The sequence below is a fragment of the Lagopus leucura genome, unplaced genomic scaffold (assembly GCF_019238085.1).
Source record: "Lagopus leucura isolate 7727_CA_CO unplaced genomic scaffold, USGS_WTPT01 Super-Scaffold_100043, whole genome shotgun sequence".
NCBI classification, from domain to species: domain Eukaryota; kingdom Metazoa; phylum Chordata; class Aves; order Galliformes; family Phasianidae; genus Lagopus; species Lagopus leucura.
Window position 1 is genome coordinate 2,085,725 of NW_024962290.1, and position 15,332 is coordinate 2,101,056.

General features: G+C 49.2%; 3 protein-coding genes across 3 annotated transcripts in view; 1 reads left to right on the top strand and 2 right to left on the bottom strand.

Annotated features, from left to right (window-relative positions):
• The first annotated feature begins 7,205 nt into the window (after positions 1-7,205).
• On the top strand, positions 7,206-9,979 carry ADORA3 (adenosine A3 receptor). Its single transcript, XM_042884349.1, has 2 exons — positions 7,206-7,966; positions 8,762-9,979. The coding sequence occupies exons 1-2, from the start codon at positions 7,572-7,574 to the stop codon at positions 9,375-9,377; spliced, it is 1,011 nt and encodes a 336-aa protein (XP_042740283.1). The 5' UTR covers positions 7,206-7,571; the 3' UTR covers positions 9,378-9,979.
• Positions 9,980-10,560: 581 nt separating this feature from the next.
• Positions 10,561-12,786, bottom strand: LOC122187102 (transmembrane protein C1orf162 homolog). Its single transcript, XM_042884351.1, has 5 exons — positions 12,728-12,786; positions 12,261-12,360; positions 11,886-11,974; positions 11,363-11,442; positions 10,561-11,231 (listed from the first exon to the last, which is right to left on the bottom strand). The coding sequence occupies exons 1-5, from the start codon at positions 12,756-12,758 to the stop codon at positions 11,172-11,174; spliced, it is 360 nt and encodes a 119-aa protein (XP_042740285.1). The 5' UTR covers positions 12,759-12,786; the 3' UTR covers positions 10,561-11,171.
• A 1,535-nt stretch (positions 12,787-14,321) lies between these two features.
• Positions 14,322-15,332, bottom strand: part of ATP5PB (ATP synthase peripheral stalk-membrane subunit b) — a 3,986-nt gene continuing 2,975 nt past the window's right edge. The window contains exons 6-7 of the mRNA XM_042884284.1: positions 15,053-15,232; positions 14,322-14,481 (exon numbers count right to left, since the gene is read on the bottom strand). Coding sequence (XP_042740218.1) covers positions 14,410-14,481; positions 15,053-15,232 — 252 coding nt within the window. The 3' untranslated portion in view covers positions 14,322-14,409. The remainder of the gene's footprint in view (positions 14,482-15,052; positions 15,233-15,332) is intronic.

Genomic DNA, 15,332 nt, shown 5'->3' on the forward strand with positions numbered 1-15,332 from the left:
CATCAGTAGAAGGAAAGGTGACAACCAGCACCTGTGGAGGATGCGACCACACGGCTGCTCTGAGCCCATCCAGGCCCATGGAAATGAATCATAATCCCTCAGGATTTTTTTTAATCCCCCCCCCCCAAAAAAAAGTAAAATAAAATAAACCTACAATTGTCCAATTGGGTGAATTATCGCAAGTTGAGCTGATGTAAATATCCAACTAATGCCCGTTTGCTGATTTAATGAAATCCAGAAACAATTTGCAATCACGTAACAAGCCTGGATTCCTGGCTGATAGAATCACAGGATTGCCTCATGTATCCCACACAGCTCAGAGGGAGCTGAGCAGGGCTGCAGGATCCTCGCTGCCTGGAGCCCACGTGGGGTAGCAGAGCTCCCCTCGCCTGTTCTCTCCATATCCTGCTTGTTTCCTGGCCACAGGCTCAGTGGCAGCTTTATGCTTCTTCTTAAAGAGGAGGTATTTTTCCTCCAGAAAGGCCATCGCTTTGCATTAATGGTAAAGGAAACGCTGAGCAAGAGGGAGCACGGAGCAGCTGTGCCCACTCACAGCCCAGGCTGAGAAAAAACGTGTTGCACCCCAAAATAAAGAGCACTGTGAGAGGAGCAGCACATCACAGCCACCACCAAACTGGCAGCAAAAAGGGATCCATGACAACATCAGCTGTTGTCACCTCACCAGATTTCTGTACTGACCCAGGGCTGGAAACTGCCCGAGCAGGGCTGGGTGTTCTGTGAGGTTCTGTGCTGGGGCTTTGCCCTTCTGTATGGCAGGTGAGGGTGCTGGGCGTGATGGGACGCTTACACCTCACCTCTGGCAACAGCTGTACCATGGCCAAGGAGCGCAGAGAGTGGCAAACGTCAAAAGTTCATCTGCTGTGTCTGTTGGTGGCAAGCGGCACTCACACCCACATGTCAGCTGAAGAGCAACCTAGCTGCATCCTAGAAACATCTGGGGGGGTTTTGGCTTTCAGCACTTTCCTCTGCTTGGCCTTTGGAAGGAAAAGTGTTTGCATAAATAACAGCAGATGCTTTTTAAAATAGCCCATCTCCCATCCAGTGTTTGGTAATAGAGAGGAGCAGCGATAAAACAGTTGCAGACGATGCGGGAAGCTCAGCAGATGGGCAGCACGGAGCTGCAGGCAGCCTGTGCTGTGTCAGTGCTCATGGATGGTGCTGCTCTGTGCTGCTGCAAACTGTGGCCGTGCTGCTGGGAAATGCTGGTGGGGCTGCAGGGCTCTTCTCTGCTCAGCATTAACAGGCACAGCACTCAGCAGTGACCCGAGCAGCGCAGGACATGCATTGGGGCTTGTGCACTCAGTGATGCCAGAACACTTGCCAATCCTGTGGGGTAACTGGGGCCAATTCTTGGAGCTCCCGTAATATCAGAAAACTTCACCTGCACTGCTAGAGTTACAGAAACCACAGAGATATCAGCCTGTTCCATCAGCTGTCGCCTGTGTTTGTGGTGCAGTGCTGCACACCAGGCGGGCCGGTTCTTGCTGACGGCTGCAGGCAGTGCTGCTTCTGTGGGCGCTGTGGGGTTCAGGCAGGGCTCTGTGCCATGGAAGCAGGGACGTGTCCTGCTGCCACTCCGGCGGGGGTCTCCCAGCACACAATACAGCCCCTGGGACCCAGTCATACAGAGCAGCATGGGGACGTTGTCATGCTGGCACTTGGTCACGTCATGCTGCTCTACCAGGAGGCCTCATCACAAGCAGATGACCTGGCTTGCCTACTGGTTTCTTCCACTGAGGCTTGATTCAGAAAGAGAGTGACTAATATCGCTCCTCTCATTGCTCAGAAATGTCCTCCGTGCGGTTCTTCAGGTGTCACCATGACTGCTCCACGCATGGTGACCTGCACTGTGACCGCGTGTGTCAACGCAGCACCAGCCTCCTGCTGCTGGCACCTGCACAATGTCAGTGTTGCAGTGCTGGTGGCAGCAGGAGGTCTGGAGGCCACGGCTTCATGCGGGAACAAGCAGCAGCAGGGCTGTGCGGTGCCAGGAGGGCTGCAGGGATGTTTCCTTGGAGCTTGCACAGGCGAGCGGTGCCAGCAGCGATCTGTGTGGTTCTGCAGAAAGGCAGTGCTGCTCCTTGGGCTCACCTCATCCAGATCCCACAGGTGGCAGCTGCTCTGGGATCTCCTCTCTCTGTAAGGGCCTCTCAAGCTCAGCCCTAGTCATAGCAGCCCTGGTCCACACCTTGCATTGAGTGTGAAGGCGGAGAGCAGAGCCGGCAGCTTGAGGGCCAGGATCGAGGCGCAGCAGGGAGGAGGAGCTTGAGGTGCTCACTGATGACAGCTGCAGCTGTGTACACTGCGAAGCACCAAATTGGAGTGAAGCCTCCATGCCCAGCAGCACAGATGCTGGCTGCAGGGTGCTGCAGATTCAGGCTCCAAGATGCTGCAGGTGCCGGTAGGCGCAGGGTCACCAGCAGCACTGGGAGGCTCCTGCAGCCCCCTGCGCCCACCACTGAGGTGGGCCATGTGTCAGAGAGGCCTCCCTATTCTGAGAACCTATTAAAATCTTTGCCTCGGTTAACCAAGGAGCCTGCACCACTGTGGTTTGCCCTCACATGTGCTGTCTGCACATTTGGTGGCCTCTGGCTGCCCTGGCACAGGATTTCCTCCGCAAATGAAACTCGCAGGGGATGAGGACACCAAGCATTGGCTGGGCTGCAGTGAGCACATGGAGCTCTGTGAGCATGGCTTGAGCTCATTTCCTGCCTACAGAGCGAACAGAGCTGAGCTCAGCACCTCCATCCCACCCACCCCACACCCACAGAGCACAGCAGAAGCAGCGAGGAGCCGAGGGGATGGAAGCACCATGGCTGCATCTCACTGTCCCCCATCTGCTTCAGCACAAAACACAGCAGCTGTGCCATGGGTGCCCGCTGAGAGCACCATCCCAGCACACTGCAGCTCCTTGCCTCACCGAGGTGCTGCACAGCTGCACCAGATGGGCCCTACATCTCGTTCTCCAGTAACAAATGTTCTGCTGTTATCCAGCCAGCAGCACGTTGAGTGCTGCTCACTTTATATTCCCTTCTGCTGGAGAATGAGTGCATCGCCATTCCTCTGGCGCCAGCCTAATTCGTGGGCAAATCCTGATGTATGGTTATGGGACTCAGACGCTGAGCACTGAGGGCAGTGCTGAAGAATGATGTACCTACAGATCAGGGCTGTAGTGGTGGCAATGGGTGGGAAGGGGACAGCTGAGCTTTCCACTCCATCAAGAGATCCGCTTGCGTGTTCCGCTGCAAATAGGCAGTAAAGAAAAATGAAACCCATTTTTTTTCCTGAGTTAATCACAAAAACAAAGGAGGCCTCGATTCCTGCTACACATCATGGAAAGGGCTGAGTCCAAACAGAAGCGAATTAAAAATAACGAGGTGCAAGCAGTGCTTCCTTCCTGCAGGGCACGGCTCCGCCTGCAGCCCTGCAGCTGTGCCACAGCGTGGGGCAAACCTTGCCCCATCACAGCATGGGTTCTGAACTCCACCTGTGCAGCACTGCGACTGCAGGACCCAACCCTGCTGTTTGCTGCACCCACGTCAGTCTCAAGTCAATCCCTTTAAGCCATCAGGGCCACTCTGGGCTTACCCAGAAAGAAGTGGCCGTGCTATAAATAACGCCTTGCTTTGATTAGAGAGCTAAAGGCAGGAAAACAGCACTTAGAAACCACGCAGGGGAAATGTAACCTCCCCCCTTAATAACTTACGTAGTCATGCCACTGCTGCACTGACCTGTGAGTGGCACTCAGAGCTGAGTCACGTTTTATAAATAATTTGCACAGAGGCATTCCCCATTGCAGAGCACTCACCTGCACAGAGGGGCACAAACCATGCTGTAAAACAGTGAGGCCCAAACCTGTCAGGTGGGGCTGGAGAGGAGGGTGAAATTTGGTCAATCACAGGGAGCTGGAAGAGCAGAGAGCAACTGAACTGCAGCCACAGTGATGGAGCAAGGACAGCTGCTCAGAGAGTGATAATAGAGTTTAAAATGATAGCAAATGGCCCTGCCCTGAGCTTCACGTTGGATTGAAGAAGCTCTGCCTTCAGTCATTTGTCTGAATTTCAGGATTTCGCTCGGGGAGCAGGAAGGCAGCTTGTGCTGTTCAACAGGGAGCAATGCCTGTCTGATCCATGCTTACACTGCATTGCTGGAGGGCCTCCTACAGTGTGCCTGCAGCATTGATGTGCACCTTGATAACATCCATGCTCACCCAGGACAGCTGCAGATGGAGCTGCAGTCAAAACTAAGAAGCATTCAGGGACTCTGTCTTCAGCACAGTTTGTTACTGAGGTTAGTGATTGGGCTGCACATTGCAGGCAGGGTCAGCTTAGCATTTCCTTCAGGTTTTCCCATAAGTGAGAAATACTGACAGTATTTGTAACTGCATCTGCCTCCAAGGGCACAGGTGGAGCTGCATGCTCCTGGCTGGGATGTTCCAGCTGTGCCCAGGGAGCAAGGTGCCCAGCCCTGCCCAGCTCCCAGAGAGCCCAGGAAAGTCAAATCTCCATCCTCTTCTGAAGGGCAGGGATGCTGAAGCATGGAGCAGTGATGTGATTTGTTCTCAATGCCAGAATCTCATTCTGCTCGTTATTCTCCAGACCACAATCGCTCTCTGTTAAGCCAGATGTGACCCCGCTTCACATTCACATCCTCTCGCTGCTTTGCCTTCCCTTTTTCTAAGGGCAGGGAAACCAGGAGGGACAGCAGTCCTTGGGTTCTCCACATCCCCAGCAGAGGACAGCTGCAAGCAGGGGACACGGGCAAGGTTGTATCACAGTCACGCTCCCCATGGCACACAATCCTGGTTCCAACCACCAGACCCACTGCAGGGCTCCATCTTAATTGGCTCCACACTTCAAACAGGACATTGGAAAGAGACAGGAAGAAACAGGGCAGGCAGTTTAACGTGGCATTTAATGAAAAGGGAAAGCAGTCAAGAAGAAGGGAAAGAGAACCATGAGCAGCACAAGGGGCTCAGGGGCACAGCAGGACAGAGCCCAGCCCAGCCCAGCCCAGCTTGGGCAGTGCTGCTGGCTGCCCTGCAGCATTGCACTGCCCTGCCAGGACAAAGAGGCTGCTGGTATTGTTGTCACATGCTAAGATCATTGTCGTTGGTTGTCTTGTTTTGTTGTTGTTGTTTTTTTCTGGATGTGATTGTCACTTAGAAATACTTGTTTTTCTGTAAAGTCTCTTCTCTCCTCCACCCCCAATGTGAAAAGCAAATCTGTGCTCAGAGCCGCTGCTGAGATTGCAGTTAGACCATTCCCTTCCTGATCCTTATCTCACCAGGATGTAGGAGGGTCCTCAGGGAATAGCTGGAAGCCTTTCGCCGGAGCCATCCAAGAAACAAGCTCTGACTGCAGCCTTTAAATGGCAAATCCATTCAGTTCTGGGACCGGGCTCCGAGGTGCAGTTTAACCCCATCGCACTGCAACATCCCTGAGCTCTGCTGCACCAGAGCCGTCCCAGCACCCAGTGTGGGCCCTGGGCACTGCTCAGAGCTCTGCAGGCTCCAGCTAAATAGCAGGATCTAAAAATACACGTCTGAATCCTAATCTCAAACAAAGCCTTAGATTGCTGGCTCACAAACCTACTCCAGATGCTTTCTGTGCAGCAGCAAAGCCAGGGCTGAGTTTCTGCAGGGCTCAGCGTGAGCTTATCCTGCATGGGGCTGCAGGGTAGTGGGGGAACAAGAAGGGGATCCTGTGTAGCCGACCCCAATGTTTCTTGCACAGAGCTTCTCCTGCTGCCAGTTTCATCAGTGCAGGAAGGCTGCTTCAGATCCCAGCTACCTTTATAAAACACAATGCACCATATTTAGCAGCAAAGGGGTCCGAACACTCCAACCACATCAACTAGCAGAAGGATGATGTGCCATAGCAGTACATACACACTGTGTGCCCCCATACAGCCTGGCCCTGGGCAGGAGCACCACTCGTCTCCCTGGCAGGGTGTAGAGCTCTGGGCAGGAAACAGATGCTGCTGCTGCAGGAAGCATCTGGAAATGAACGCACCCTTCACCTTCCCTACAGAAACAGGGATGTGTGGGGGTGGAAGCGGCCCGGTTTGGCCCCAGCTGGGGCAGGTGCAGTTCAGATGGGTTTGACAGCGCTGCCCTGGGCTGCCATTGGGGATGGAAAACCCCAAACGGTGTTATGCAGCACCATCACTGAAAGGTGATGTGCTATGGTGTGCCTTTAGAAAGCACAAAGCCTTGCTGTTTCTCCACAGCATCCGAAAGGAGCCTCCTGTGCAGTGTGCCCTGGGTACCCATGTGAGGTGAGGATCATTTTTCACAGCCATGAGGCAGAATGGATGGCTTAAAACAAACCTTTCGCTTCGGTCCCATGCAGCACTGAGTGTTTTTTTGTCTGTTTGCAGCTGACACCAGAGGAGGGTGGCTCCGCTAAGGCCCCGACAGCCTGGGCAGCAGGAGACATGAGGAGGAGGTCAGCCACAGAGGTGACGCAGCAGCTCATACCCAACCACCAGGATGTGTTTGTCCCCTGCTCACAGCTGCACAGCACCAGCTGATTGGAGAAGCAATTCAGGCTGCAAACCCAGCACATGCCACTGCTGGCATTCATCTGCTGTGCCCACAGCTGTCAGCTCCTGTTAGAAAACCAGTCCCAAGCCCATGTGCAGACTGGGACCACTCCAGAGAGGTTCCTCTTTGCATTTTCCTCAGCAGTAATGGCAACAACACACCTTCCATTCGGGGAGCTTGGGGTACTTACACGTTTCAAGGAAGCCAGCCCATTTCACAGAAGAGAATTGAAGAAGTCTTCTTTATTTCTGACTCTGCCTCTTGCCAACTTCACTTCCTTGGCTATGCCAGAGATGGCAGAGATAAGGTTGCTGTGGCTGGAGGCAATGCTTTCCACATACACAGCCCTGTGCTGCCCGCTGTCTGTTCTGTGTTCCATGACCTAACCCTGGCCTTGCTGTCCCTTTTGATTGTACAAGGAGGCCTTTTGGCACCAACCACCCTGGGGCAGGCCAACAACAAGGTTGAGTTGGTGGTCCCATGGGCTTCTACTGGAACTGAGGGCTCCTGCTTGTAAACATCACTCACTATAGTAATGCCACACCGAGGAAGGTCTGGAATGCAGCAAAGCACCCTATAAGCTGCATCATTTCCTAAAGCGACCACAGAGCGATTACCCGCATTGATAGAGGCAGCATTGCACACTCAGTTCCGAGTACAGGTCTCTCACTTCTAAAACTGCCTTATCTGCTTCCTTCTACTGGTCACATTTGGTTTTGGGTTGCTGGTGAGCAGCCCTAGGAGAGCTTTCCCTTTTTTTTTCCTTTTCTTTTTTCCATTTCCAAACACCTTTCTAAAGAACGTGAAAGCTACAGAGTTTGGGAAAGGCTGCGGTGAGCAGCGGTGTCCAAAACGAAGAATGTTTCCTGAACTCTGGGACGGGCAACAGCTGATTTACTGCTGAGCGCTGAGGATGTGAAGTTCTGGAGGACATTCACACACCGGGGAAGCACAGAGACAACCCACAGCAGCACTGCGGGTGCCACAGAGACCGCCGGCACCCATGTGCCCACCCGACTGCCCAGCCAGCAGCAGCCCCACCAATGGAACCCTCAACATCAGCCAGGTGATGGGCAGCACGGATGCGATCTACATTGGCACTGAGTGCCTGGTGGCTCTGCTCGCTGCCCTGGGGAACATCCCGGTGGTCTGGGCGGTGAAGCTGAATGCAGCCTTCCACAACACCACCATGTACTTCATCGCCTCCCTGGCGCTGGCTGACATTGCAGTGGGGTTGGTCGTCATCCCGCTGGCCGTGTTGGTCAGTCTGCATGTCAGCATCCCGTTCCATTTCTGCCTCTTCCTCTGCTGCCTCATGGTGGTCTTCACCCAAGCCTCCATCCTTTCCTTGCTGGCCATCGCCATCGACCGCTACCTGCGTGTGAAGCTGCCCATCAGGTGAGCTCATGGTTCAATGGGTTGTTATGCAGATGCCAAATGCACTACAGATTTCTTTGGGTTTCTGAGGGTAATCTTTTAAATACGTTCGCTTTTACTGTCGCCTGAAAATAATGAAGATTTATGAAGGCTTTCCTTTTCTAGGTTTGAATGGAAAGACATACAGAAAGCATAACTGCAGGCATAAAAGAAACATGTTTTTGTGGGGAGAAGACTTGTATGTTGAAAAGTGAAAAAGCACTTTGGCCTTACAAATAGAATGAACCAACATAAAGAGTAAGGTGCATGCAAGGAAGCTGAGAAATAGAATAGGATCACTAGCAGTGGAAATACAAGTAGTATCACAGAATGACCTGGGTTGCAAAGGAGCACAATGCTCATCCAGTTCCAACCACCCTGCTGTGTGCAGGTCACCAACCAGCAGCCCAGGCTGCCCAGGGCCACATCCAGCCTGGCCTTGAATGCCTGCAGGGATGGGGCATCCACAGCCTCCTTGGGCAACCTGTGGCAGTGTGTCAAGGAGCACTGAGATCTTAATGAAACAAGAAATAAAACAGCAGCCAGCCACAAAGAAGGGAAGTTAAACATAGTTCGTCTTTCATGACTGTTACAGTGAAGAGTTATGGCTCATAACAAAACAAGGTTTTCCTTCCAAAAAAAAAAAAAAAAAAAGAAAAAAAAGCAAGCTGGTTGATCATAATAAACCTTGAGTTTTTGAACATGAGTTACTGAAATCATCCATAAGTATTTTAAAACACTTCTGTTCAATGTGGCCTCGATTTTCTTCCTCAACAGATATAAAATAATGTCTACAGAGAGAAGGATTTGGTGGGCGCTGGGGCTGTGCTGGTCTCTGTCCCTGCTGGTGGGATTAACCCCAATGTTTGGATGGAACAAACGAAGAAGCGCCCGCTATCACACGTGTGAATTTATCTCTGTGATGAGGATGGATTACATGGTGTATTTTTCATTCTTCACGTGGACTCTTATCCCTCTGAGCACCATGTGTGCTCTCTACGTGGCAGTATTTTACATCATCAGGACAAAGCTAAGTCAAGGAGCAACCAACGGGAGGGGGGTGGGAGTGTTCTATGGGAAGGAGTTCAGGAAAGCCAAATCTCTGGCACTCGTTCTGTTCCTGTTTGCTGTGTCCTGGTTGCCTCTGTGCATCATGAACTGCATTTTGTACTTTCACCCTGAATATAAGATTCCTAAGCCTTGGATCTTCTTGGGAATCTTGTTGTCTCATGCCAATTCTGCCATAAACCCCATTGTCTATGCTTGCAAGATAAAGAAGTTCAAAACCACTTACCTTTTAATTTTAAGGACCTACATCCTATGCAGAAAAAAGCCCGAAGCCAGACTCAGCTCTTACAGATTAAACACAGCAGCTGTCATAGACACAGAATGAACGTTGACCCACCAGCACACACCAGACCACTGATAAAATGCTTTCAGGAACTCATGGGAAAAACACGTCCTGTTCATCTGCTGCCTGACACAAGCTGGCGATAAGAGCAAGCTCCTCACACACTGATTCCCATATGACATTAAGCTCCAAAGTTAATTTGCAAACTTTTATATTATTATAACCCAGTAAATCTGGCTTGGTTGTTGCTGTACCAAGCCCTGACCTTCTCAGGTAAGCACCTGCCTTTAAGAGCACCTTCTGGTTCATGTTTACTGACTTGAGTGTTGCTTGGCAGACTATGACCCAAAGCACAGTTACCAAGATGGACTTTTTACTTCCAGCTCCAATCCACAGGCAGTAAGAAATAATGCAACAGTTCTTGCTAGTTTCTAGCTTTAACTCAAGCACAACAAGTCTTTTGGTCAGCATTTTGCTTTCTCTTTACTTGCACATAACCACACCTGCACCGACGTTTCGCTCCAGCAGCACAAGTGCAGTCACAGCATCGCATGAGACCTCCATCTGCAAATGAAAGACTTCACCAGGACCTGTCCCCACCCCCTGGGTCACTACATACATGTCTTATGTCTGTATCATGTCGTTTCAAAATACAGAAAAGGGTTAAGATTAATTTTGTCCTTTTTTTTCCCCCCTCCCATAACAACTGTCTGGGTGCACTGAGAAACAGGATAAATGCTTGCGGTGCAGGATGTCCTCACTGCCTCCTCTTACACCCATCATCTCCTGTCCATTTCGATGATCAGATGAAGTCTGGTCAGCTTGTGCTGCACTCAGTGCTGCCATGCTTCCATTAAGGATAATAAATATTAAGTGGATTTTATGCAAAGTCAACGGGCTGCATGAAATCCCTGCTCTGTTTTAGCAGGTGTCCCAACAGCTCCAAAACTGCAGTAGATGCTATAGCACAGCTGAGTTTCAGGGAGTTAAACTGAACACAGGCAATTAAAGGCAAGTCTCTTTTTCCTCCATCTTTGCACGGTAAAAGTGGTCTAGGAAAAAAAAAACAAAGGGGAGTGCATCATTCTGTTCTGTAGCTCAGTAAGCTACATAAACACAGTGCCTGCTCCTTTAACAAAGATCAGAGATCTTAGTTCAACATCTGATGTAATCCTTGCTGCTGCCCAAACCCACCCCGTTACCCGGTCCCACCCTTCACAAAGCAGCTGGCAAAGGAAGTCACTGCACGAGTGCATCACAGCTTGGCGACGTGACCGCTGTCAGTAGATGGAACCGATTGCTTTCAGCAGGCGAAAACAAACGAACAGAAAGCACAAAACGTTACACCTTAGAATAACGCGGATCAAACTTTGCTCCGGTGTTTCCGGCGGCTGCTCGGTGCTGCCCCGCAGCGGTGCATCATGATGTAATTCAGTGCTTCAATCAAAGCGTTGGGCGCTCTTATCAAAAATGCTGCAGCCAGTGACTGAACAGGGAAATAAGGGCACAGATGTGGACAGGTGCAGAGAAACACTTCTGTTTTTCAGTTCTCCTCAGCAGTTCCAAGCAAAAGCGGAAACCCACACGGAAACTGTGCAACAAGCTGTGTCACCAGGATTGCTCCAGATGAGGGAAGGTGGTGTACAAAGCAATTTGTCCCCAGTGTTGGCGAGAGTTGTAGAGTTGGAGATGCTGTTTTCCCCTCCTAGCTATGAATTTAGCTGATGTTATGTACTGCAGCCTGGATACCTCGCAGAGCACCGCCGTCCTCCGTGCACCAATCCCATGGCATCCAGCATGCACAAGGTGCAGGTGTTCATGTGTCAAATTCCACTGTCACACAGGCGCTGCTTTCGGTTGGGGCTTGATGACCACAGAGGCATAAAAAACCTCATTCTGGGATATGAGAGGTTATAAATATCAGAGAAAGCGCAAATGTAACATCTCAGGACAAATGTCCTGCTTCGATTTTGACCTCAACGCCATGGAAACTGAGCAGCCCCAGGAATTGTAGTTTTGACCTTTACCTGGATGTTTTCAGCAGATTCCTCACGTTGTGTCTTGGAGGGAATTTGTTCTTGTAGGTTTTCTTGGGATCTCTTATACCCTAGAAAGGAGGAGAGCAGAGTGGGATTAGCCGGGTGGTGCAGCTGTTATCTTTGGAACAAGTTCTTAGTCCACACTGCTCTCCCTGATGGTTGTTTAAAGGTAACAGAACAGAACTCCTGCTCTTTGTCAAGACTCACAACCAGGATGTTTTAATTACAGAACTAGGGAGCAATTAGGACCCAGTGGGTCAGACTGCCCTGCATGCAAGACAATTTATTCCTCCCCTCCCCCTTCACTGCAAGGCACTGAGTTATGCTTTCTTGTCCTTTGTACCACAGAAAGAGGAATTGGCTGTGATATTCCACCAGCCAATTGTACAGTTCCCTCTCAGCTGACAGCTGGGCAATCCGACCTGAAATCTGTTGCAATCTTCACTGCAAACCAAGCAATTTGGAAACCCAAGAACCATGCTGCTGGCATTTCCTTGACTGTGCCACTTACTTTTCCTGATGAGGCAGACAACTGCAACCACCAGAAGAGTTGACAGGATGCCAGAGATAAAGGCCAATGCGAAGTAGGATATGTCAGGGCTGTTGATGCACAGGAAACAGAGTCAGAATCACATTCTTACAGAAATATCAAAGAATGAGTAGCTTTCAAATTCAACCAAGGTTATCAAACATCCTATTGCCAAGCCCCAGGAGATTACAAGATACCTGCAGTAAGAATTACTGAGTACCTTGAGCACAGGCTAGGAAATTCTAAGCCAACTTGTAAAAACATGGGACATTATGTGTAACTTCTTCCCTATAGAAAGGGCTTGTCGTTTCAAGGAACTTGGTGTTCAAAGTTCAGAAATAAAGGTGTAGCATTTACTTGTCAAACAAGGATTCGCCTTCTGAGTCTGGTAAGGCAGCAGTAGAGGTCTGTACAGTGGTATGTACTGTGACAGTGGTGGAAATGGGCACTGGTGCAACTGAAAATAATTAGAAAAAGAGTTTAAATGTGTTAATATTTCTATTACAAGTACTATTACAAGTAACAAGCAAACCACCTCCTGGAAGTGTGAACCTATTCAAGAATGACTGCAAGAAGTGTTGTAAGCATAACATTTCTGTACTAGAGGGCTGAAAGTGGAAACACCAGGCAGAAAAACAGCAGTGATCCACACCACCACTGCTCCCCAGCAGCCTTTGGAAGCTGTGCAGTACTTCCCCAAATACGTTTATCCACAAAGCTGCCCCCCAACAACCCTTTCTGAGCCAGGAAAGCAGTGATGTAGCCGAGAGCACTGGATCTGATGGAACTCCTTAAAAAATAATAGCAATAATCAAATGAAATACCTGGTTTTGATTTTGAGGAGGAACTTCCCATTCTCTCCAAACACCGGTGAACAGCAAGAGAACCTAAAGATGAGAGGACAGCTGCATTTACACACACGTACACAACACAAACCCAGCGTTCTCATTCACACCTCAGGCTCGATTTCACTTGTGTCAGTGTTTTGGGCTTCTTACACAAACTCGCATGAAACCACAGCAGGAAATCTGGCAATAAACAGAGCACGAGCCTGGCTTCTCAACATCTCACTCCTGCCTCCAAGAGCACACACACCCAGCACCCTTGTTAAGCACAGAGTCTCCTCTCGAAATGATGGGGTGTATTTCATATTGGACTAAAAAATATCCCCAGCACCATATAGCTAAAACAGAGTGAACTTCATGAAAGAAGCTTCTGAGCTTCTGTATCAGAAGCACGGATAGGAAAAACCTGAAGGAACAATTTTTTCTCAAGTTACACTCACAGGAAGTTCCAAATTAAAACATTATTCTCAAATTCAGGAGGTGCAAGCGTGAAGATGGGGAAATAGAGTTTTACTGGGCTATTCCCAGCCTGGTCTCTCATTATATGGTTTTCAAACTACACACTGCAAACAACATCCAGCTATTGCTCACAACACAAAATAAACTGTCCTCACTGTTACTGTCACCTTTTTCTCTTGCATACCCCAACAGCCAGCTCCAATCCCCATGTCAGATCTCAAAGTCCATTGCATTTGCAATAGCAGAAGCAATGTTGAGGTACAGCTTCACCTTACCTCACACCGTGCAACAGCTGCCTGTTGGAAACTCCAGTAGTGTTGGCACTGCTTGCACAGCACTACGTGCTGCCTTTGTGAAAAGAACACAAGACTTTGTGTCCAGCTTGTGAGAGCACCAGTAAGCTTCAACTCAAATGAGACATCAATGTGGAAGTTGAGTAACTTCACTTTTTTTTTTTTTCTTTTTAAACAGGAAACGATGAGGAACCTTTACTGCCAGGAAATGCCAGGGGGAGAAAAAAAAAGTCACCTTTACCTGAAGGTGGGCGACTTCTGCCTTTAGGAGTGCCTCACCTCCAAAGAACACCTTTTTCTCTGAGCTGTTGTAGTGAAAAAGGATGTAAAAGTCCATGTACAAAAGGTGCATCAGTCCCTCCAGGGCACACTTATCAATCCTACTGTTCTAATCTGTATGCTGGTAAATTCAGCAGAAGCTGAGCTTTATCATCTTCTGATGTTTCCTGCCAGTCATATTCTCTTCTCTGCAGAATAAGAAGCTTTTGTAATTATTTAAAGCTTTGTTACTTCTTTGTTTGTTTGTTTGCCTATGAACTGAGGACACCAGCTCCAAGCATCTCATTGGGTGAGTGGGAAGACCAGCAGCCATTGTGATTTTAAAACACGTTAACAAAAATAACCATAGGGCATTTGTACAGGTAGTTCTGAATTAAAACAAAATTCACCAGTGTGTCAGCACCACAGTGAGAGTCAGCATCTCATCTCCAGAAAGGTTAGCAACTGAACCAGGAACAAAACAAAGCTGTGGTTGGAAGTAATGCCCCACTATCATCTACTGCAAACACACACATACAGAAATCACAGTCAAAGACAGCGAATATTTTTGTTGGTTGGTTTTAATGACATTTTACAATCAGAGTTTCCAACAAGTAATGGGACACCTCAGAGGAATCAGGTGCTACGTGGCTACGCCGCCACCTGGGCGCTCTTTGAAAGTGCCTTCAGGTCCAAAATGCACTTTGCAATGCTCTCCTTTTGCTGCAAAAGAAAAACAAAACATTTTCAGTACAAAGCCTTTATGTAGAGAAGCTAAACAAGCAAAGCACGTACGTAGTGCACTTTTTATTTTCCCTTTAGACATTCAAAATGAGTTACAGACTGAAAGGTACAATGCTATGTAGCTTATAAGGCGAGATTCATATCCAAGCAGTGATCTGCCATATTTCTAGCTCTGCCTGTACATATTTCATTGTTATCAGGTTCATTCCTTAAAGAAAGGGCATCCAGAGTCCATCTGGGGATCTTCAGCCATCCTGCTCTTAGAGAGGGACTTTTAGAAGACAGTTCCCTGGTGTGCCCTTACTGCAGGGTTAGCTCTGTGCTGCAAGAGTAAACAAAATCAACGACTTGCTCACTTCACAGCCAGCACAGACACCTTGTATCTACATGTGGGAGAGCTGTTAGCTCTCACACAGCAGCAGAACGCATCACTGCTGTGCCCGCAAGCCACCCAGATCATCTGGCATTTTTTGACTCAGAAGGACTGGACAGCAAAATGCTTACAGGCTAAAACATAACACAGATGAAAGCCAACAGCAAACACCAATACCTGCTGAGGCGTGATGCTCTGAATAACGCTCTTCTCCACCCACTGAACCATGTGATCTTGCTCTTTCTGACGCTTTAAGTTCTGCAGAGCCACCTGATAGTCCAGCCTTTTCTTCACTTCGTTGTATACTGTCAGTAATCTTTCTCGGTAATTGGCTTCCAGCAGCATTGCAATGTTATTCTAGACACAAAAATGAAATCAGCAGATTAACGTTTGACAACGAGACAACAGAGCAGAACACAGCCCCACATAGAGTCAGAACACAGCCCCACATAGAGTC